The sequence below is a fragment of the Macaca nemestrina genome, chromosome 17 (assembly GCF_043159975.1).
Source record: "Macaca nemestrina isolate mMacNem1 chromosome 17, mMacNem.hap1, whole genome shotgun sequence".
NCBI classification, from domain to species: domain Eukaryota; kingdom Metazoa; phylum Chordata; class Mammalia; order Primates; family Cercopithecidae; genus Macaca; species Macaca nemestrina.
In genome coordinates this window covers 90588874-90611763 of record NC_092141.1, presented here as the reverse complement: position 1 = coordinate 90611763, position 22890 = coordinate 90588874, and the positions used below count along the sequence as shown (strand labels likewise).

General features: G+C 48.1%; 1 protein-coding gene across 1 annotated transcript in view; it reads left to right on the top strand.

The window, feature by feature from the left end:
* Window positions 1-22890, top strand: part of LOC105469299 (NPL4 homolog, ubiquitin recognition factor) — an 86824-nt gene that overhangs the window by 14844 nt on the left and 49090 nt on the right. Inside the window, exons 3-8 of the mRNA XM_071081823.1 lie at window positions 3934-4046; window positions 11932-12108; window positions 14554-14602; window positions 16015-16109; window positions 18339-18462; window positions 20746-20925. Of these exons, the coding sequence (XP_070937924.1) occupies window positions 3934-4046; window positions 11932-12108; window positions 14554-14602; window positions 16015-16109; window positions 18339-18462; window positions 20746-20925 (738 nt within the window). The remainder of the gene's footprint in view (window positions 1-3933; window positions 4047-11931; window positions 12109-14553; window positions 14603-16014; window positions 16110-18338; window positions 18463-20745; window positions 20926-22890) is intronic.

The window sequence follows — 22890 nt, the reverse complement described above, 5'->3', positions numbered from 1 at the left end:
GAGCTCTAGCTCTGGCCCCTTGCCTGGACTCAGACACAGATGCATACCTGCCTGCTGGATGGCTTCACTGGAGTGTGTCTGGTTGTCACCTCCAATCTCAGTGTCAAATGGAGGTTCTGATTTTCCCTCTAGTCTTCTACCTTTTTTAGCCTTTCCTTTCATAGTTCCCTCATAGGTGTTACTTCCACATAGTTTCTCAATCTGGAATTCTCAGCTTTACTCTGACCTCCTTCCTTTCTCATTGCATTCCTGCCCCTGGTCTTATTTGTCAGCAGGGCCTGGCGATGACCACTGCTGGAAGGTGTGCTCTTGCCTTCATCCCCACCATCCTGTCCCATCTCATCCCCTGTCTCAGCCCGTCTCTCTTGTCTCTAGGATTGGAACTCTAGCTTCCTGTTCAGTGTGGTGTTGAGAAACAGAGATTTTGTGGATGATGATTCCCCCTGCCTTTAGACTGTGTGGCTTCCCACCGCCCTGTCTGCCTCACCAGCCTCATCCCTTTCCATCTTCCTTATTGTTTATTGGGCTCTGGCCTCCGTGTTTCCAACGCCCTTCCTGCCTCCTGGTCTTTGTGCTTGTTCCTGCTCCCTGCAGCCTTTTCTCCCAGCTCGCGTGTGGCAGGCTTACCCGCCGCTAAGTGGGCCATGCTCAGTTGAACCTCTTCAGAGAGACCTTTAGCCTCCCATTTGAGGTTTCTTTTCCTTTTCTGTCATAGTGCTTATTTCGACCTTTGTTGACTTTGTCTCCCCTATTTGATGGTAAACTGCTTGACCGCAGGAACCTTTTTTTTTTTTTTTTCTTTTTTTGAGACGGAGTCTTGTTCTGTTGCCCAGACTGGAGTGCAATGGCATGGATCTCGGCTCACTGCAGCTCCGCTTCTCAGGTTCAAGTGATTCTCCTGTCTCAGCCCACCGACTAGCTGGGACTATAGGTAGGCGTGCACCACTATGCTGGGCTAATTTTTGTGTTTTTTTTTTTTTTTTTCTGAGACGGAGTTTCACTCTCGTCACCCAGTCTGGAATGCAATGGCGCGATCTTGGCTCACTGCAACCTCTGCTTTCCGGTTTCAAGCGATTCTCTTGCCTCAGCCTCCCGAATAGCTGGGATAACAGGTGCCCACCACCACGCCCAGCTAATTTTTGTCTTTTAGTAGAGACAGGGTTTCCTCAAGTTGGCCAGGCTGGTCTTGATCTCCTGACCTCATGATCTGCCTGCCTCGGCCTCTGAAAGTGCTAGGATTACAGACGTGAGTCACTGCACCTGGCCAAATTTTTTTTTTTTTTTTTGAGATGGAGTCTCACTCTGTCACTCAGGCTGGAGTGCAGTGGTGTGATCTCGGCTCACTGCAAGCTCCGCCTCCTGGGTTCACACCGTTCTCCTGCCTCAGCCTCCCAAGTAGCTGGGACTACAGGTGCCTGCCACAATGCCCGGCTAATTTTTTGTATTTTTAGTTGAGATGGGGTTTCACCATGTTGGCCAGGATGGTCTCGATCTCCTGACCTTGTGATCCACCCGTCTCGGCCTCCCAAAGTGTTGGGATTACAGGCGTGAGCCACCGCATCCAGCCTAATTTTTGTATTTTTAGGAGAAATGGGGTTTCACCATGTTGGTCAGGCTGGTCTTGAATTCCTGACTTCAGGTGATCCGCTCACCTCGGCCTCCTGAAGTGCTGGGATTACAAATAAGAGCCCCCACGCCTGGCCAGAAACCGTGTCTTTTCTAGTTCATTTTTGTGGTCTGAACACCCAGAATGGAGCTGAGCACATAGAACTGCTTAATGTTTGTTGAAGGAATGAGTGAATATTCCCAGTATCTAGCAAAGAGCCCTGCACAGTGGACATTTTATGATTGAACTAGTGGCATCATTCTGTGTTAGGTTTCAGAATTAGAATTGAAGTTTTTTTGTTTTTTTTTTGAGACGGAGTCTCGCTCTGTCGCCCAGGCTGGAGTACAGTGGCGCGATCTTGGCTCACTACAAGCTCCGTGTCCCGGGTTTACGCCATTCTCCTGCCTCAGCCTCCCGAGTAGCTGGGACTACAGGTGCTCGCCACCTCGCTCGGCTAGATTTTTATTTATTTATTTATTTATTTATTTTTTAGTAGAGACGGGGTTTCACCGGGTTAGCCAGGATGGTCTGGATCTCCTGACCTCATGATCCACCCGTCTCGGCCTCCCAAAGTGCTGGAATTACAGGCTTGAGCCACCGCGCCCGGCCTCGGCTAGTTTTTCATATTTTTTAGTAGAGATGGGGTTTCACCGTGTTAGCCAGGATGGTCTCGATCTCCTGACCTCGTGATCCGCCCATCTTGGCCTCCCAGAGTGCTGGGATTACAGGCTTGAGCCACCACGCCCGGCTGAGTATTTTTTTTTTGAGACAGAGTTTTGCTTTTTTTTGAGGCGGAGTCTGACTCTGTCGCCCAGGCTGGAGTGCAGTGGTGTGATCTCGGCTCACTTTAAGCTCCACCTCCTGGGTTCACCCCATTCTTCTGCCTCAGCCTCCCGAGTAGCTGGGACCACAGGCGCCCACCACCATGCCTGGCTAATTTTTTTTTTTTTTTTTTTTTTTGTATTTTTAGTAGAGACGGGGTTTCACCGTGTTAGCCAGGATGGTCTCGATCGCCTGACCTCGTGATCCGCCTGCCTCGGCCTCCCAAAGTGCTAGGATTTCAGGCGTGAGCCACCGTGTCCGGCCCTTTTTTTTTTTTTTTTGAAACAAAGTCTTGCTCTGTCGCCCAGGCTGAAGTGCAGTGGCATGATCTTGGCTCACTACAGCCTCCACCTTCCGGGTTCAAGCAGTTCTACCTCAACCTCCTGGGTAGCTGGGATTACAGGTGCGCGCCAGCATGCCTGGCTAATTTTTGTATTTTTGGTAGAGACGGTTTCACTATGTTGACCGGGCTTGTCTCAAACTCCTGGCCTCGCGATCTACCTGCCTTGGCCTCCCATAGTGCTGAGATTACAGGCGTGAGCCTCCACACCCAGCTTGAGTTTTGTTCTTGTTGCCCAAGCTGGAGTGGAATAGCGCGATCTCAGCTCCCTGCAACCTCTACCTCCCAGCTTCAAGTGATTCTCCTGCTTCAGCCTCCCAAGTAGCTGGGATTACAGGCATGTGCCACCACGCCCAGCTAATTTTGTAGTTTCAGTAAAGATGGGGATTTACCATGTTGGTCAGGCTGGTCTCGAACTCCTAACCTCAGATGATCCTCTCATCTCATCCTCCCAAAGTGCTGGGATTACAGGCATGAATCACCGCGCCTGGCCTGGAATTGGGTTTTTACAATTGATTTCAAAAGTAGAAATTGAACTTTTCAAACATAGCCATTGGCCGGGCATGGTGGCTCATGCCTGTAATCCCAGCACTTTGGGAGGCTGAGGCGGGTGGATCACCTGAGGTCAGGAGTTTGAGACCACCCTGGCCAACATGGCGAAACCCTGTCTCTACTAAAAATACAAAAATCAGCCGGGCATGATGGCAGGCGCCTGTAATCCCAGCTACTTGGGAGGCTGAGGCAGGAGAATCACGGGAACCCAGGAGGTGAAGGTGCAGTAAGCCACGATCACGCCACTGCACTCCAGCCTGGGCAACAGAGCGAGACTCTGAAAACAAAACAAAGATAGCCCTAACTCTTGTTTGCTTCAAAGTCTTAAATGTGTTTATAAAGTTTCATCTTTGACAAGACTGTTGCTTTTTTGGCCACTTTATTCGTTTTAATGACAAGACTGTTGCTTTTTTGGCCACTTTATTCGTTTTAATAGACACCTTTGTGAGCAGTACAAATTTCTTTATCAGAGCAGAATAGCAAGAGGAATTTGGTAAATGATGAGCACCTTCCAAATTTGTGAATACTCTTCTAGTAATGTCTGATGTGTGTATGGTATGTGTAGTGATATTTAGCATTTTATTAAATTTCTGTTCTTTTGGCCTTGTTTTAGGTTGCAAAGGAGTTTGGCTTCCAAAATAATGGCTTCTCAGTTTACATCAATAGAAACAAGACCGGAGAGATAACAGCCTCCTCCAACAAATCCCTCAACTTGCTAAAAATCAAGTAAGTGTCCCCTGAGGAGGAAGCAGGGTATGGGGGGAAATGAGGTCCCCATGATCTGTCCGAGGTTGCCCAGTTTTATCCTCTTTCCTCTTCACACCACTCATTATGGTCTTATCAACTGACCAGAATACACGTGACTGTGTTGCTTGCCAGGGATTCAGTAATTATGCTGAATCTGCCGTTGCTATTGAGCAGATTTAATTGACTTTGCAGAATTCTGGAGTTTGTGTCACTGAGGAGAAAGTTATTGTCTCTGTCCATGTATGGCGTGGAGTGAGCTGCATACTCAGCTGCTTGTCTGGAGTGAAATACCTTGAATGCAGCTGTGTGCAGGGAAATCACGTTAGCCCTGCTGGCTTGGGTAGGAGTGCCGACAGTGCAGTGGCCCATGCCACTCCGTAGAGTTGGTCATTCAGGACCGTCAGGACTCAGAGACCTCTTATCACAGCCTGGCTGCTGCCTGTTTTTGTAAAGTGTTATTGGAACACAGCCAGGTCGTGTTGTTGGTGCCAGTTTTCATGTTACAAGGGCAGAGTTGAGTAGTTGTGGTAGACCGTGAGGCCTGCAAAGCTGAAAGTATTGACTGGCCCTTTACAGAACACGTGTGCTGGCTCCCATCGAAACTGTTTGGCACTTGCTCACATATCCCTTAGATCAGTTCAGTCGTTAGGGAGCGAGTGGTCAGTTTTCCTCTCGACGCTGCAGGTTGCATGTGCTGTGGCCACTGGCTCAGTGGTGGGCCTGGGACCTGCTGGCAGTTGGCTGTGGGTCTGTTTACCAGCCAGAAAGATAGGCTGGTTTTGCACTTTGGTCACTTTTATTTTTTTTTATTTTATTTTATTTTTTTTTTTGGTTGAGACAGAGTCTTGCTTTGTCGCCCAGACTGGAGTGCAGTGGCCGGATCTCAGCTCACTGCAAGCTCCGCCTCCCGGGTTCACGCCATTCTCCTGCCTCAGCCTCCCGAGTAGCTGGGACTACAGACGCCCGCCACCTCGTCCGGCTAGGTTTTTGTATTTTTTAGTAGAGGCGGGGTTTCACCGTGTTAGCCAAGATGGTCTCGATCTCCTGACCTTGTGATCCGCCCGTCTCGGCCTCCCAAAGTGCTGGGATTACAGGCTTGAGCCACCGCGCCCGGCCAACTTTGGTCACTTTTAGATTCACAGATTAATATATCTAGGGACACAATATGCAATCGTAGCATTTATTTGTTCTTAACAAAGATTTATTTGGCACCTACTGTTTGCCTACCCCTGTGATGAGGTGAAACAGAACCTCTTGTTATTGTTCATTTCCAGAGTGACCCTTCCTTTGAGCTTGTGAAGGGTTTTGCATCTTGATAATTCTTTCTCTCTTCTCTTCTCTTGTCTTCTCTTGTCTTCTCTTCTCTTCTCTTTTCTTTCTTTCTTGAAGGGTTTTGCATCTTGATAATCCTTCCTTCCTTCCTTCCTTTTCCTTTTCCTTTTCTTGAGACAGAATCTCGCCCTGTCACCCAGGCTGGAGTGCGGTGGTGCGATCATAACTCACTACAGCCTCGACCTTCTGGGCTCAAGTGATACTCCTGCCTCAGCCTCCTGAGTAGCTGGGATTACAGGCACATTTTTCATTTTTAAATCAAATCTGGCTGGTAATTTTTTTTTTAAGTTTAAATCTGGAACACGTAACCGTATCTAAAGGTAAAGAGAATGTGAATGCACACCCTCTGTCCCAGCCAGAGGAACTCTCAGCTCATGACCATGCTTGTGTCCCGCTGCTCTTGCCCTCCTTCCTTCTCTCCTGTTGCTTGGCCTTTTTTTCTCTCTCCCCTTTTTAATTATTAAACAAAATGCGTACTGAACACCTCAGAGAACAGTGTATGCCTTGATGGGTGAACCTTATGTGTCACCATTGCAAGCACCAAGCAGGTCCGGGGATAAGGCATTGGCAGCCACCCCGGAAATTTCCCTAACGGTGTCTGCTGTTCTTTTTTTCTTTCTTTTTTTTTTTTTTTTTTTTTTTTTGAGAAGGAGTCTCGCTCTGTCGCCCAGGCTGGAGTGCAATGGCGTGATCCCAGCTCACTGCAACCTCCGCCTCCTGGGTTCAAGCATTTCTCCTGCCTCAGCCTCCCAAGTAGCTGGGACTACTTATATAGAGATGGGGTTTCACTGTGTTGGCCAAGCTGGTCTCAAACTCCTGACCTCGTGATCTGCCTGCCTTGGCCTTCCAAAGTGCTAGGATTACAGGTGTGAGCCCCAGTGCCCAGCTCTTTATTCTTTCATTACTTGAGTATCTGTCCCTAGACACTGCCAGTTAGTCTTGCTTTCTTTTTTTTTTTTTTTTTTGAGACGGAGTCTCGCTCTGCCGCCCAGGTTGGAGTGCAGTGGCCGGATCTCAGCTCACTGCAAGCTCCACCTCCCAGGTTTACGCCATTCTCCTGCCTCAGCCTCCTGAGTAGCTGGGACTACAGGCGCCCGCCACCTCGCCCGGCTAGTTTTTTGTATTTTTAGTAGAGACGGGGTTTCACCGTGTTAGCCAGGATGGTCTCGATCTCCTGACCTCGTGATCCGCCCGTCTCGGCCTCCCAAAGTGCTGGGATTACAGGCTTGAGCCACCGCGCCCGGCCTAGTCTTGCTTTCTAAGGAAATTTGTATGTCTTACATCTTGTAATCTTCAGGTTCACCTTCTATCTCTTTCCTTTTCTTAAAATTTATCTGTTGAGGAACTTGGTTCCTTGACCTGTAGGGTTTCCCACTCTGAGGTCTTGCTGATTTCATGTTCACAAGACACTTCAGCATTACCCTCTGTGTCCTGGATTTCCTGCCGATCCACAGTGGTTTACAGAGGCCTGACAGGCCATTCCCTCAGCAGGACCATGGGGTGCTGTACACCTACCTTTTTTTTTTTTTGAGACAGAGTCTCAATCTTGCTCAGGCTGGAGTGCAGTGGTGCGATCTCAGCTCACTGCAGCCTCTGTCTCCCCGGTTTGAGCGATTCTCCTGCCTCAGCCTCCTGAGTAGCTGGGACTACAGGTGCCCACCACCATACCCAGGTAATTTTTGTATTTTTAGTAGAGACGGGATTTCACCATGTTGGCCAGGCTGGTCTCAATCTCTTGACCTCAAGTGATTCACCTGCCTCAGCCTCCCAAAGTGTTGGCATTACAGATGTGAGCCACCACGCCTGGCCCCCTGCCTTTGTCCTTTTTCTTTTCTTTCTTTCTTTTTTTTATTTTTTTCTTGAGACAGAGTTTCATTCTTGTTGCCCAGGCTGGAGTGCAGTGGAATGATCTCAGCTCATTGGCAACCTCCGCGCCCCCGGGTTCAAGTGATTCTCCTGCCTCAGCCTCCTGAGTAACTGGGATTACAGGCATGTGCCACCAAGCCTGGCTCACTTTTTCTTTTTTTTTGAGACGGAGTCTCGCTCTGTCGCCCAGGCTGGAGTGCAGTGGCGTGATCTTGGCTCACTGCAAGCTCCACCTCCCAAGTTCATGCCATCCTCCTGCCTCAGCCTCCCGAATAGCTGGGACTATAGGTGCCCGCCAACATCCTGGCTAATTTTTTGTATTTTTTGTAGAGGTGGGGTCTCACCATGTTAGCCAGGGTGGTCTTGGTCTCCTGACTTCGTGATCCACCTGCCTCGGCCTCCCAAAGTGCTGTGCGTTAGCCACCGCGCCCGGCCTAAGTTTGTATTTTTTTTTTTTTTTTTTTTTTGAGATGGAGTCTTGCTCTGTCGCCCAGGCTGGAGTGCAGTGGCTGAATCTCAGCTCACTGCAGGCTCCGCCTCCCAGCTTTATGCCATTCTGTTGCCTCAGCCTCCTGAGTAGCTGGGACTACAGGCGCCCGCCACCTCACGTGGCTAGTTTTTTGTATTTTTTAGTAGAGACAGGGTTTCACCATGTTAGCCAGGATGGTCTCGGTCTCCTGACCTCGTGATCCGCCCGTCTCAGCCTCCCAAAGTGCTGGGATTACAGGCTTGAGCCACCACACCTGGCCTAATTTTGTATTTTTAAGTAGAGATGGGGTTTCTCCATGTTGGTCAGGTTGGTCTCGAACTCCCAACCTCAGGTGATCCGCTGGCCTCAGCCTCCAGAAGTGCTGGGATTACAGGAGTGAGCCATCACACCTGGCCCCCTCTTTTTTTTTCTTTAGAGACAGGGTCTTTGTCGACACCATTGTGAGCTATGATTGTGCCACTGCACTGCAGCTGGGCAACAGAGCAAGACCCTGTCTCAAAAGTATATAAATAAATAAATACTCTGATTATTTTTCCCCCTAAATCTGGCTGTTGGCTTCAAGTCCTCACAGGTGCCATGTTGCTCCTGGTTTCTCCTAGTTTCTGCTCTGCTGCCACGTTGGCCCACTGGCCTCCAGTGAAGACCACTGGGTGGCTGAGTGCTCCCCATCCGGGCTGTGAGACATGGGAGCCTGCCTCTTGGGTCTTGTGACTGTTGGTATCTGTCTGCCCCCACTTGTATCCCTGCCCCTACATTGCTGTAGATGCATCGGTGGGACCTGGCATGCGGTCTAGCTGTCTGCAGGAGGGAGATTTGGGAAGAGCCACTGACTTTGGCACCTGCCGCCTCCATGTCCTAGAATCCCGCCTGGTCATTTTGGATCGCCTCTGTCACTAACCCTCTTCTTCCATTTCGTTGTTCATTTAATATCCCATGTAAAGTTGATATTCTGTCTCAGAATTTCTGTCTCTGAGTCTTTGCCAGTCTAACTCTTGGTTAATTATGTCTCTACCCACTCTTACTTGCGTGGTAGTGTGTTACTCTTCTTTTTTTTTTTGAGATGGAGTCTCGCTCTGTCGCCCAGGCTGGAGTGCAGTGGCGCGATCTCGGCTCACTGCAAGCTCCACCTCCTGGGTTCATGCCATTTTCCTGCCTCAGCCTTCTGAGTAGCTGGGACTACAGGTGCCTGCCACCACCACCCCTGGCTAATTTTTTTTGTATTTTTAGCAGAGATGAGGTTTCACTGTGTTAGCCAGGATGGTCTCAATCTCCTGACCTCGTGATCTTCCCACCTCGGCCTCCCAAAGTGCTGGGATTACAGGTGTGAGCCACTGTGCCCGGTCCAGATTTAGCAGCTTTTCTACAGAGAAGGTTTGCATTTGCTTTTGTTGGCACAGGGGGGTGTGATGGACCTACAACTCCTTCAAGTTAATTTCTGTCTTTGGACTTTCTGAACCAGATGTCATCATCCCTGGTTCTGCCGCAGATTCATGGCCCAGCAGGCCTTTAGTTACAGTCTCAGAGGTGACTTTTTTTTTGCTATATACTAGATAGAGGCAGATGGGCTTCCTCCTTGGTTCCTATTTTCAGCTGGTAGGTTTTTCACAGCTGTTCAGGCATTCTTTGGTTATCTGCATTTATGTGGAAGTTTCAGGCTCAGTTGCCCCCTCTGGGCAGGGAAGCTCAAGTCCTTGTCTCCCAGTGCTCAGCAAACTGCTGTAGGCCCAAAGTTGTGAGTGAATTACTGAGAGTGGCCTTGGCCCCGTAAGCAGCTCTGAGCTCTGTGTTGCTGGCTGCTGTCTTGAGTGCACTGCTGGGTTTGTCCTCTGAGGATTTCCTCCACTTTCTTTAGAGCTCAGCAATTGATTTTAGAGTATATTTGTTGAAATTGATCTAGTGTGTAAGTCAAGTTTTTTATATTAGTAGTTAGAGGGTGTTTAGGAATATGTAATCTGCTATTAGAAACAGACGTCTTGACTGGATGTGGTGGCTCACGCCTGTAATCCTAGCACTTTGGGAGCCTGAGGCAGGCGGATCACCTGAGGTCAGGAGTTTGAGACCAGCCTGTCCAACGTGGAGGAACCTCGTCTCTACTGAAAATACACTAAGTATCTGGGCGTGGTGGCAGGCACATGCCTGTAATCCCAGCTACTTGGGAGGCTGAGGCAGGAGAATCACTTAAACCCGGGAGATGCAGGTTCCTGTGTGCCAAGATTGCGCCACTGCACTCCAGCCTGGGTGACAGAGCAAGACTCTGTCTCAAAAAAAAAAGAGAAAGAAACAGACATCTCTGACTTCGTAATGTTCGGTAATGTTCGTCACCCCCGAATGAGGGAAGAAGAAGGGGAGGGAAGAAATTAGTTGAAGAGCTGCCCTGAGCCCCGGTGTCCGTGTGTCCTTGAGGCCTCTGTTCTTCCTTCACACTGTGTTGGTTTGGAGCTGTGGATCCTGCCCTCTCAGTCTGTGTCCTGTGTGTGTGTCTTGTTGGCAGCAGTTAAATATCCATCAGAGGACATGCTGCAGCCTTTCTTCCGAGGCTGGCCTGGAGGGTTAGTGTTGGCAGCCATCTCTGGTCACTTGGGACCCCAGGCGGCTTCTGTGGACTGTGAGTGGAGATGCTTGTTGGTCTCTGAGGTCAGCAGTTTGCCATGGCAGTCAAGCCTGGCACCAAGTTGGCAGCGTGACTCTTTAGACTGAAACTGATGGAAAACCAAATGTGACTTGTGGCAGCCTTTTTGGAAAGCCGTATGTCAGCAGCTTCAGAGACAAACAGAAACCCTTAAGCATGACTCTTGGGAGTTTGCCCTTTAGAAGGAAAACTGCAGGGACGTCTGTCCGGGGGGGGTTTTGGGTGGTGTTGATGGTGGCGGAAACTGGCAGACAGTGTGCATACTCGTCAGTGTGGGAGTGGCTGAGGAGTGGTTAAGCAGCCTCACTGGGGAACGTGCAGCCATTGTCATAGCAATTAGACGCAGACCCCTTATATTTGGAGGATTTTATGAGGGGTCGTTGAAGTAGAAAAGTATGTCTCTGCTAATCTCACTTTTTTGTGTGTGTGTGATGGAGTCTCGCTCTGTCGCCAGGCTGGAGTGCAGTGGCATGTTCTCAGCTCACTGTAACCTCCGCCTCCTGGGTTCAAGTGATTCTCCTGCCTCAGCCTCCCGAGTAGCTGGGACTACAGGCATGCGCCACCATGCCCAGCTAATTTTTTTGTATTTTTAATAGAGATGGGGTTTCACCATGTTGGTCAGGATGGTCTCGATCTCTTGACCTCGTGATCCACCTGCCTTGGCCTCCCAAAGTGCTGGGATTTTTTTTTTTTTTTTTTTTTTTTTGAGACGGAGTCTCGCTCTGTCGCCCAGGCTGGAGTGCAGTGGCCGGATCTCAGCTCACTGCAAGCTCCGCCTCCCGGGTTCACGCCATTCTCCTGCCTCAGCCTCCCGAGTAGCTGGGACTACAGGCGCCCGCCACCTCGCCCGGCTAGTTTTTTGTATTTTTTAGTAGAGACGGGGTTTCACCGTGTTAGCCAGGATGGTCTTGATCTTGTGACCTCGTGATCCGCCCGTTCACGCCATTCTCCTGCCTCAGCCTCCCAAAGTGCTGGGATTACAGGCTTGAGCCACCACGCCCGGCCAAGTGCTGGGATTACAGACATGAGCCACCGAGCCCGGCCAATCCCACTTTTTAAAAGTAGTGACAGCTCCCATGTGTGTCTGTGCTTCCGTGTGTATGTGAATGCCAATAAAGCAGTGGAGATACATGCAGCCAGCACATGCAGTGTTGGGGGAGGAGGGAGCCTCCCAGAGGCCAGAGGAATGGCTGAGGGAGGTGGGGGCCAAGCAGAGGGTGAGAGGTGGGAGGAGAGGCCCTGAAGCCCAGCAGGTCCATTGTGGCTGTGTGTACATGAAAAATCATTTAGGTGTATGGAGGCTTCACAGACTTTAAGGTAAAATTGTAAGAAAAATTAAATTCCAGAGACCTGCATACTGGTCTTTATAATGCCAAGAAACATAGGGGAGATGTTAGAAGAGAATTCTGGTCTTAAAATTAGAAACCTCATTATTTAGGCCTACAGGGGTGGTTGTTGGCATTTGCTTTTTGCAGATATCCGAGTTGGGGTTCCATGAAGCTCAGGTGGTAAGGGAAGGCATTGGCCTCTGTTTGTCATTTGAACAGGCATGGCGATTTGTTGTTCCTGTTTCCCTCGAGCCTTGCTGGGCCCTCATCTGAAATGGAGACGTCAGCTCCACCGGGCTTCAAGGTCTTTGGCGCTCCCAACGTGGTGGAGGATGAGATTGATCAGTACCTCAGCAAACAGGATGGGAAGATTTACCGAAGCCGAGACCCACAGCTGTAAGTGATCCTTGGGATTCTAGGGTCCTACATGTGGTGATCTTAATGGGTGAATAAAGGGAAATATTTATAACATGTCCTGTTTTAATAAGTATCTGATGAAGAAATGTAAGTCTTAAGTTTTACTATTTTCAGGTTAAACTTTACTTCCAAGTTATCTTGTTAGCTTTTTATCAGTTTTTTTTGTTGTTGTTGTTTTTTAGCTTTTTATCAGTTTCAATGTCAAAATATGTTCCCATAAGAAGTTTTGAAGCATTGGGTACAAAGAGACTGGAAAGGTATTGGGGGAGTTGGGGGCCTCACACCAAGTCTTTACTGTGATATTCTCTGGAGATGCTGACTTCCATGCAGAGTGGGATGTTAGTCAGCAGCTGCAGGGGAGGGAAGAGGGAAGGGGCAGGTAGTTGTGTGTGTGCACCCGTGTGAGGTGCGTGCTGTGTCTCTCATTTCGTAGTGGTTGGATGATTTTGACCTGCCACACTAGTGTGCGCTCTCCATCCCTGCAGCGAGCATTTCACTTGCAGAAGATGCTGTGCCTTGGAATATTCCCTCCTCACCTGGGGCTATATGAAGTGTTTATGTATATATATATTTGTTTTAGATTTTTTGCAATTCCTTTTAAATAAACCAGTGAGAAGGATCTGAGTTTACACTTGGCCATGTGAAATTATCTGAGCGAAGGTTGTCTCTGCAGTGGGGTCGTTTTCAAAATGCATCACTCTGTAGATGTGACGGGGTGCTGACTTTGAGATACTGGGATTCCAAATGCTGCATTAGCAACTTTTATGTCTTAGCTCAGAGAACCATAAATGGCGCTCGGCTGCCATTGGCATGGAGCCACTTTGTAGCCATAGCCATTAGCCGGCATGCCTTTTCCATTTGTGTTTCCTCCCAGGGGCCTGGTGCTGGCTTGCTTGCATGATCTGTTTTCATTGCTTCGTTAGCAACTTTTGAGAGAGAGAGCGCGCGCGCGTGTGTGTGTGTGTGTGTGTGTTCTGACCCGTCATCAGGTAGAGCCTGCCTGTTTATTAGGAAGTACAGAGACCACCTCTGTTTCGAAACACAGAGCCTGTATGCATCTAAGAATTCTGACTCCATTTAGAAAGGGATCTGATGGAGCCCCAGAGGGACTGCCACCGGCGTCTCACCACCCCACCACTGCCTTCACGTTGTGTGTGTTGTGCTCCCAAGGCTTCTGTGACTGAAAATGTCAGAAACCCATGGGACAAGTGTTTTGTGTTTTTTGTTTTTTTGTTATTTCCCAAAATGCACATGAAGTAGGTATTTTCCAAACTTGGATTATTTATGCACTGCTCTCAGGCCCTTTGCCATGTTCACGTACCAGCTTTGTTATTATTTATTTAACGCTTTTCTTTAAATGGACTTGGCCGGACACAGTTGCTCATGCCTGTAATCCCAGCACTTTGGCAGGTGGATCACCTGAGGTCAGGAGTTCAAGACCAGCCTGACCAATATGGTGAAACCCCGTCTCTACTAAAAATACAAAAATTAGCCAGGTGTGGTGCTGTGTGCCTGTAATCCCAGCTACTTGGGAGGCTGAGATAGGAGAATCACTTGAACCCAGGAGGTGGAGGTTGCAGTGAGCTGAGATCGCACCACTGCACTCCAGCCTGGGTGACAGAGTAAAACTCCGTCTCAAAAGAAAAAAAAAAAAACAAAACGAAAAAACTATTTTATTTATTTTTTTGAGATGGAATTTCACTCTTGTTGTCCAGGCTGGAGTGCAGTGGCACAATCTCAGCTCATTGCAACCTTCTCCTCTCAGGTTCAAGTGATTCTCCTGCCTCAGCCTCCCTAGTAGCTGGCATTACAGGCACTTGCCACCATGCCCAGCTAATTTTTGTATTTTCAGTAGAGACGGGGTTTCACCGTGTTGGCCAGGCTTGTCTTTAACTCCTGACCTCAGGTGATCCACCCATCTCAGCCTCCCAAAGTGTTGGGATTAGAGATATGAGCCACCACCTTTGGCCAAAAAACTACTTAAATTGACTTTGAGTTCGTTCACTTTTATCTTTGGTTTTTGTTATTTTAAGCAGTTGATCCTCATGAAGTCACAGGTTTGATGTGCGGGTCAGTTTTTTCTCATTCATATCAACATAAATAGTAAACTGCTGGGTGTGGTGCTACACACCTGGAGTCCCAGATACTCGGGAGGCTGAGGTGGGAGTGCTTGAGCCCAGGAATTCAAGGCTGCAGTGAGCCATGATCACCACTGCACTCCAGCCTGGGTGATAGAGTGAGAGCCTGTCTTTAAACAAAACAAAACAACAATTAAAATATAAACGTTCATCCATGTGCCATCTGGAATATAACTCCATGTGGGCACGGAAACACTGTTAAAGTAGGACGTACGTGTGAGATGGCAGCAGTGGAACACAGACATCCTCACTGCTCTGCCTTTTTCTGCCTTGTTACTCTCCTCAGATGCCGCCACGGCCCGTTGGGGAAATGCGTGCACTGCGTCCCTCTAGAGGTGAGAGTCTCTGCGGAGTAAGTTCTGGGCCGGTGTGGGGGGCTGCGGGTAGACAGCTGTCTTAAGTGCTTTCCCTGAGTCCATGCACTTGGTTGTAGTGGTTCAAAGAACTTATCTATTTATTGCCCTGGGCCTCATATTCCCCCTAGTGCAAGCTGCACACAAGACGAGCCTTTATTTATGGGAGTGACCTTCTCGCTTGATTATGAATGGCTGAAGCATTTGTGTGGCTGTGATAAAGGGGCAGCATTTACAGCAGACTCCCTGGACAATCCTTTTCAGATCTGACACAAAGCTGAGTCTGTCGGCTTCCCTGCTTATCGTTGCTTCGATTTACTTTGCCTTGAATCTCACACCTCTTGTACTGATCTGTCCTGGTGAGATTGAGAGCTGCCGTAATGATGCTGACTGGAGCCGTTAATGCTGGATTTACAGCAGGAAGGCCAACCTGGTTTTCTTCATGAGGCATCTCTTGCCTCATCTTGTGGCATTTCTTATTGCAAAATTTTCCTGAAACTCATTTGACTTAGAACGTTTTGTTTTTAATAGAGATTCATTTTAATCTTGAAAAGATAACTGGCCCACAAAGAAAAACTTGCTTCTGGCTATGTGCTGTTCACACCTGTAGTCCCAACACTTTGGGAGGCCAGGGTGAGAGGATCACTTGAACCTAGGAGTTGTTGAGCCTGGGCAACTCTTTTTTTGTATACCCTGTCTCTACAAAAAATTTAAAAAATTAGCTGGGTGTGATGGTTCATGCCTGTAGTCCCAGCTACTCGGGAAGCTGAGGCAAGAGAATCACTTGAGGCCGGGAGGTCAAGGTTGCAGTGAGCCGTGATTGTACCACTGTACTCCAGCCTGGGCAACAGCGTGAGACCCCATCTCTAAAACAATTAAATTGGCCGGACTCAGTGGCTCACGCTGTAATCCTAGCACTTTGGGGGGCCGAGGCGGTTGGATCACGAGGTCAGGAGTTTGAGACCAGCCTGGCCAATATGCTGAAACCCCGTCTCTACTAAAAATACAAAAATTAGCCAGGCGTGGTGGCGCGTGCCTATAGTCCCAGCTACTTGGGAGGCAGAGTCAGAAGAATCGCTTGAACTCAGAGGTGGAGGTTGCAGTGAGCAGAGATTGTGCCGCTGTGCCATTGTACTCCAGCCTGGGCGACAGAGTGAGACTCTGTCTCAAATAAACAAACAAAACACACAAAAACAACAATAACGAAAATCAATTAATTAAAAAAAGAAAAACTTGGTTCTGACCTAGAGTGGTAAGGGAGACCCCAGTACCTGCTTTGGCTGTGGGCCTTGACTTGCCGAGGCCATGCTGCCTGGCCTCTGTGCACAACGGAGGCTCAGCGCCTGGAGCACCCAGCAGGTGTGACTGCACTTGCTTACTCTGTGTCTTGGCAGCCATTCGATGAGGACTATCTAAACCATCTCGAGCCTCCTGTGAAGCACATGTCCTTCCATGCCTACATCCGGAAGCTGACTGGAGGGGCTGACAAGTAAGCAGCTTGCTATGACCTGGTTGTGCGTAAATTCCTTTTTGTGTATCTGGCAGTTGTTGCTTATAGCCACTGAACGTGTGAATGAGAGAAGTAAAGATGAGAAGGGGCCACACGCCTTTGAATGTTACCCTGGTTCTATATTTATTTATATTTTATGTACACATATATGTTTTGTTTTTTGTTTTTTGTTTTTTTTTTGAGACGGAGTCTGGCTCTGTCGCCCAGGCTGGAGTGCAGTGGCGCAATCTTGGCTCACTGCAAGCTCCGCCTCCTGGGTTCACACCATTCTCCTGCCTTAGCCTCCCGAGTAGCTGGGACTACAGGTGCCTACCATCATGCCTCTCTAATTTTTTGTATTTTTAGTAGAGGCGGGGTTTCACTGTGTTAGCCAGGATGGTCTAGATCTCCTGACCTCGTAATCCACCCGCCTCGACCTCCCACAGTGCTGGGATTACATACGTGAGCCACCGTGCCCGGCCCACATACATGTTTTTAAGAGATGGGGTCTCGCTATGTTGCCCAGGCTGGTCTGGAACTCCTTGGCTCAAGTGATCCTCCTGCCTTGGTTTCCCCAAAGTGCTGGATTACAGGTGTGAGCCACCTCACCTGGCCAACCTGGTTCTAGAAGGGAGCTAGCAAGGCAGTGACTGTGCAGGCATCTGGTTGTGTAGCCACAGTGCAGTGTCGGACAGAGGCTGTCCCCACACACACCGCCCCGGCAAGATAGCATCTGTGATGGTGGCCTCTTGTATCTGTGATCTGAGTTCATTCTCTGCTTTTCAGAAAAACAACTACCCTGTGATAATCTCAGCTCCCCCACTTCAGTGCCTGGCAATCCTTTCCCTAGAGCCCGGCCTCTGAGTCAGCTTGGTTTTCAGCCACAGCAGGGGCTGCAGCCACTTGTCCTCAGGGCACCACAGTAGTTGCCCATAGGCTCAGCCAGGTAGGCACAGGTGGTAACAGTGGCCAGAGAGGGGTGAACTGAGCATTTTGATTTCTTTTAAGCCGTGGCAAGTCCTTGCCTGTACGACTTTCTCCTGTTGGCTCTCTGTACACCCTACCAGAAAGTAACAGGCTTCAGCTATTATTTTGTAATTCCTGTCAGTGCGACAAGAGGAGATGGTGGCTGAACTGAAGTCAGCAACATTTTGTGAAGGATGTCATATTCGCCTGATTGTAGCTTTTCTCTGACAACCCGCTGACATCCTAAAATGACTTTTTAAAAATGTTAGACCAGAAGAAGAAACCTACTAGAAACCCACTATTGCTTGTCAGTGGGAAAAGCTATGGAACTCTCTCGACTAAGGAGTGGGTGCAGATTGATTGTAGTGAAAGAGACTTGGTCAGCCTTTTGTCAGTCTAGGTCAAGGAACACAGTCCCTAGTGGGGGCATGTTTGTGGCTGCCATTAACATGCAGATTTGGTGACGAGTCATTTCTTCCTAGATGCTATGATACCAAAAATGGCTCACCACAAAAAATGATCAGTATGTGAGGTAATGCATATGTTAATTAGCTTAATTTAGCCATTCCACAGTGTGGACATGTTTCAGAATATCATTTCTTACACTGTAAGTATATAGTTTTTATCTGAAAAACAAAACCTCACGTCCACCTTAAAGATAAAAAATTTTTTTTTTTTTTTTTGTCAATTATGTTTCAATAAAGCTGGAGAAAAAGAAGAAGTTCAGAGTAGGGTCCAGGACTTTCTCATTGACGATCTTCAACAGTAGTTTTTATTTTAGCCTAAAGCAGTGAAGATGCCTTAATTATATATCCTAATCAGATTTTTCACATGAATAATAATTTTTTACAAATATCTAAGTACTGGGCTAATGTCAACGTTGCTGATAATGTAATGAAACCTGTACCAGCCTCATGTCCACTCAGTGGCACAGGTGACGTCAATAGATATTCTGCAGTATTCTTGCAAACTTTCTTGCATGTTAGTGATAGATAGTAAAAAAACACCACAGTTTGGTAGGAAAGTAGTTGTGTGTTTCTGTGTGGTTGCAGTATATGGGACAAGCTAGGATTCGGAATGTGCTGGAACTGCAAGTAGAGCTTCCATTAGAAACATCCTTAGCACATCTTCCCGGCTGCTGCCACGTGCTTAGCTCCTGAGATGCTGTTCAGGAAGTGTAAGATACTTAACATGTAGCTTCCAGCCTCTTGCTCAACTTTTCACCAATGTGATGTTTAAGTAAGTTGCTTCTCTTCTACGTAGGGGGAAATTTGTTGCCCTGGAGAACATCAGCTGCAAGATTAAGTCAGGGTGCGAGGGGCACCTCCCGTGGCCGAACGGCATCTGTACTAAGTGCCAGCCGAGCGCCATCACGCTGAACAGACAGGTGAGCTGTTCCCTGTCTGTCTAGATTTGTCTTCATGGCTGAGAAACGAGTATTTCCAGAAGAGCCGCTTGGAGTGGAATGCCATTAGCACCTCCGCGGCGGGTTTTCAGTACTGTCTGATGGATTGCATGACGCTTTTGTGGAAGTGGTGCGCTGAATATGTCATTTTTAAGGCTTCTTGCTCTTGGAGGTATGGAGTATGAGCCCTCAGTTCTCTTTTTTGCTGGCTCATATGGAGGCAGAATGTTCCTGGTGATTATTTAAAATCCTCAGTGGTTGTGAGGAAACTGTCTCTGAAGGTTGGTAAAGGGGCACCCCTTGGACCAGCTCTGAGCACCCGTCCAGGCTGGCTTAAGGAGAGAATGTGGCTCAGGAAGGAGGGGGCGTTCCGGCCTTTCTGGATGTTCTGCTCTCGTTGTCCCGCCTCTGAGAGTAGCCTACCTCGCCTTCCTGCTGCCACTGTGCCCTTAGAGAAAACGGCTCCTTAGAGAGAATTCCGTGGCCTCCTTGACTTTTTTGGAAATCTCCTGTGTTCTCCATTCCTTTTTTCTTCTTGAAAACTACTTTATTTTGGCCGGGCATGGTGGCTCACACCTGTAATCCCAGCACTTTGGGAGGCTGAGGCGGGTGGATCACCTGAGGTCAGGAGTTCGAGACCAGCCTGGCCAATATGGTGAAATCCCATCTCTACTAAAAATACAAAAATTAACCGGGCGTGGTGGCAGGCGCCTGTTGTCCCAGTTGCTAAGGAGGCTGAGGCAGGAGAATCACTTGAGCCCGGGAGGCGGAGGTTGCAGTGAGCCAAGATCACGCCATTGTACTCCAGCCTGGGTGACAGAGCGAGACTCCGTCTCAAAAAAAAAAAGAAAACTCATTTGTTTTTTGCCCTAGAGATTGTGAAAACCTGTATTTTAGGTTAAATCACAATGGAATTATTTTGAATTTATTGATAGATGAAAGCCATCTCCATCCTCCTATACCTCCCCACCCCACCCCGCCACTGGACTCTGAAGTGGTCTAAAGGGCAGAGCGTTTTTGTTTTGTTTTGTTTTTTTGTTTTTTGTTTTTGTTTTTTTGAGACAATGTCTCACTCTGTAGCCCAGGCTGAATTGCAGTTGGTGCAGTCTCGGCTCACTGCAACCTCCGCCTCCCAGATGCAAGCGATTCTATTGCCTCAGCCTCCCGAGTAGCTGGGATTACAGGCATGAGCCACCACACCTGGCTAATTTTTGTATTTTTTTTTTTTTTTTTTTTTGAGATGGAGTCTCGCTCTGTCGCCCAGGCTGGAGTGCTAGTGGCCGGATCTCAGCTCACTGCAAGCTCCGCCTCCCGGGTTTACGCCATTCTCCTGCCTCAGCCTCCGTAGTAGCTGGGACTACAGGTGCCCGCCACCTCGCCCGGCTAGTTTTTTGTATTTTTTTTTTAGTAGAGACGGGGTTTCACCGTGTTAGCCAGGATGGTCTCGATCTCCTGACCTCGTGATCCGCCTGTCTCGGCCTCCCAAAGTGCTGGGATTACAGGCTTGAGCCACTGCGCCCGGCCAATTTTTGTATTTTTAGTAGAGACAGGGTTTCACTGTGTTGAATAATTTTTGAGGTTTAACTCCTGGCCTCAAGAGATCTGCCTGCCTCGGCCTCCCAAAGTGCTGGCATTACAGGAATAAACCACCACACCTGACTGGTTTTTTTCTTTAGTAATGTTTATTGTTTTTATTTTTTTTAATAGAATAGCAGATTATTTTTTTATTTTTCTATTTTTTGAGATGGTGTCTTGCTGTTGCCTGGAGTGCAGTGGTGCCATCTTGGCTCACTGCAAGCTCCGCCTCCCAGGTTCACACCATTATCCTGCCTCAGCCTCCCCAGTAGCTGGGACTACAGGCGCCTGCCACCACGCCTGGCTAATTTTTTGTATTTTTAGTAGAGATGGGGTTTCATTGTGTTAGTCAGGATGGTCTCGATCTCCTGACCTTGTGATCCACCCGTCTCAGCCTCCCAAAGTGCTGGGATTACAGGCATGAGCCACTGCACCCGGCCCAGATGATTATTTTTTAAGATACAGGGGTCTCATTCTGTCGCCCCGGCTGGACTTGAACTCCAGGGCTCAAGCGATCCTCTAGCCTCGGCCTCTTGAGTATCTGGGACCACAGACATGCACCAGCACACCCTATTGGTTTTTCTTTTAAAGAACTAGGTAAAATATATTTATGAATGGTTTGTGCTAGAAAAACAAGTGATTTATTTTTGATGGCATATTTTCATCAGCCCACTCTTGTTAACTCTACAGAAGTACAGGCATGTGGACAATATCATGTTTGAGAATCACACCGTCGCTGACCGCTTTCTTGACTTCTGGAGAAAAACAGGGAACCAGCATTTCGGGTACTTATATGGACGGTACACGGAGCACAAAGACATTCCCCTTGGCATCAGGGCTGAAGTGGCTGCGATTTATGAGCCACCTCAGGTAAACACGATGGGATTCAAGTTCCTGAGTTTCTGTGTTTGGAGGCTGTGGGGGACGCCCTTTCGGAGAGGCCTTGCCCTGTTCGCTCTGTTGTTTGTGCCCCTTCTGTCACACGCCGGTGCACGTGCACAACATTTTCTGAGTTACTGGAGAGTGAGAGCATGGCTCCTAAAACCTTCAGTATATTGGATAGTTACTTCAGTTACTAAGGATAAGGATATTTTCTTACACACCCGGTACATTTGCCACTATTGATCCAGTGTTTTTATCCCGTCTGCTGTCTGTGTCCAGGGACGCTCATTGCCTCCATAGTGTCCAGGTGCTCAGTCCTCCGGTGTCACTCTGTGTGTCTTCCACTGTGCAGCAGTCACTGTCGCAGGGACCGTGGAGAAGGCCACAGACACACCAGAGTGTCACCGGAATAACACAACTGCCACCAAAATAGGACTGAACACAACTTCAGATTTGTTTGGAGGAGAAAGAAGTGTCCTGAGGGTGTATCCGTAGGGTGTGTACACAGCTAGTCACTGTGCTTGGAAGGCCCTCTCAGTATGATTGTGCCACCAACCAGTTACACATTGTATTTCCGGTTTTTAGGAACTGGGCTGTGTGTGTATGTTTATATAAATTTTAATTTGTTTTGTAATTATGTATACTATTTATATAGTGTGTTTTACATACATTTTATTGCAAAAGTAAAAACTAAACAGATACTGAATGCTAGTTAATGATACGCATGCTGTACTATTTAGGGAGAAGTACATTTATGTCTGTAACTTATTTGAAATCCAATAGAAAAATGGATTGATGGGTGACTAGAGGGACAGATAGTGCATAGGAAATGTTCATGCTGAATCTAGTGGTGGGTATATGAGTATTCATTGTAAAATTCTTTACATTAGCTGTTATGTTAGAAATTTTTAATTTTTATTTATTTATTTTTTAGAGATGAGTCTTGCTCTGTTGCCCAGACTGGAGTGCAGTTGTGCAATCATGGCTTACTGCAGCCTTGACCTCCTGGGCTCAAGCGATCTTCCTGCCTCAGACTTCTGAGTAGCTGGGACTACAGGTGCATGCCACCATGCCAGCTAATTTTTAAATTTTTGGTAGAGTCAGGGTCTCGCTATATTGCCCAGGTTGGTGTTGATCTACTGGTCTCAAGTGATCCTCACATCTTGGCCTCCTGAAGTGTTGGGATTACAGGTATGAGCCACTGTGCCCAGCCAGAAGTATTTTTAAAAGTTGGAAAAGAAAAAAAATGTGCACATTTCCAAAGTCATATTTACAAACAAGGCTTATTCATTTCCCTTTACCCTGCTTTCCTCTAGAGGTAGCCCCTAGAATTTAAAACCTGTTTTCTTTTTGAGACAGCGTCTCACTCTGTTGCCCAGGCTGGAGTGCAGTAGTCATATCACGGCTCAGTGCAGCCTCAATTGCAGCCCTCCTGGGCTCAAGCAATCCTCCTGCCTCAGCCTCCCAAGTATCTGGGACTACAGGCGTGCACCACCACACCTGACATATATATCATATATATGTGTGTTTGTGTGTGTGTGTGTATATATGTAGTGTGTGTGTGGAGTCAGATCTCGCCATGTTGCCCAGGCTGGTTTGGAACTCCTGGGCTCACACAGTCCACTCGCCTCAGCCTACCAAAATTGTGGGATTACAAGTGTGAGCCACCATGCTCAGCCTAAAATCTTTTTAGTTGGACTTCCCGAAGTTTGATTTTTTTTTTTTTTTAGTTTTGAGACAGAGTTTTACTCTGTTGCCCAGGCTGGAGTACGGTGGCGTGATCTCCACTCACTTCAACCTCCACTTCCCGGTTCAAGTCATTCTCCTGCCTCAGCCTCCTGAATAGCTGGGATTACAGGCGCTGCCACCATGCCTGGCTAATTTTTGTATTTTTAGTAGAGACGGGGTTTCACCATGTTGGTCAGGCTGGTCTCAAACTCCTGACCTTGTGAT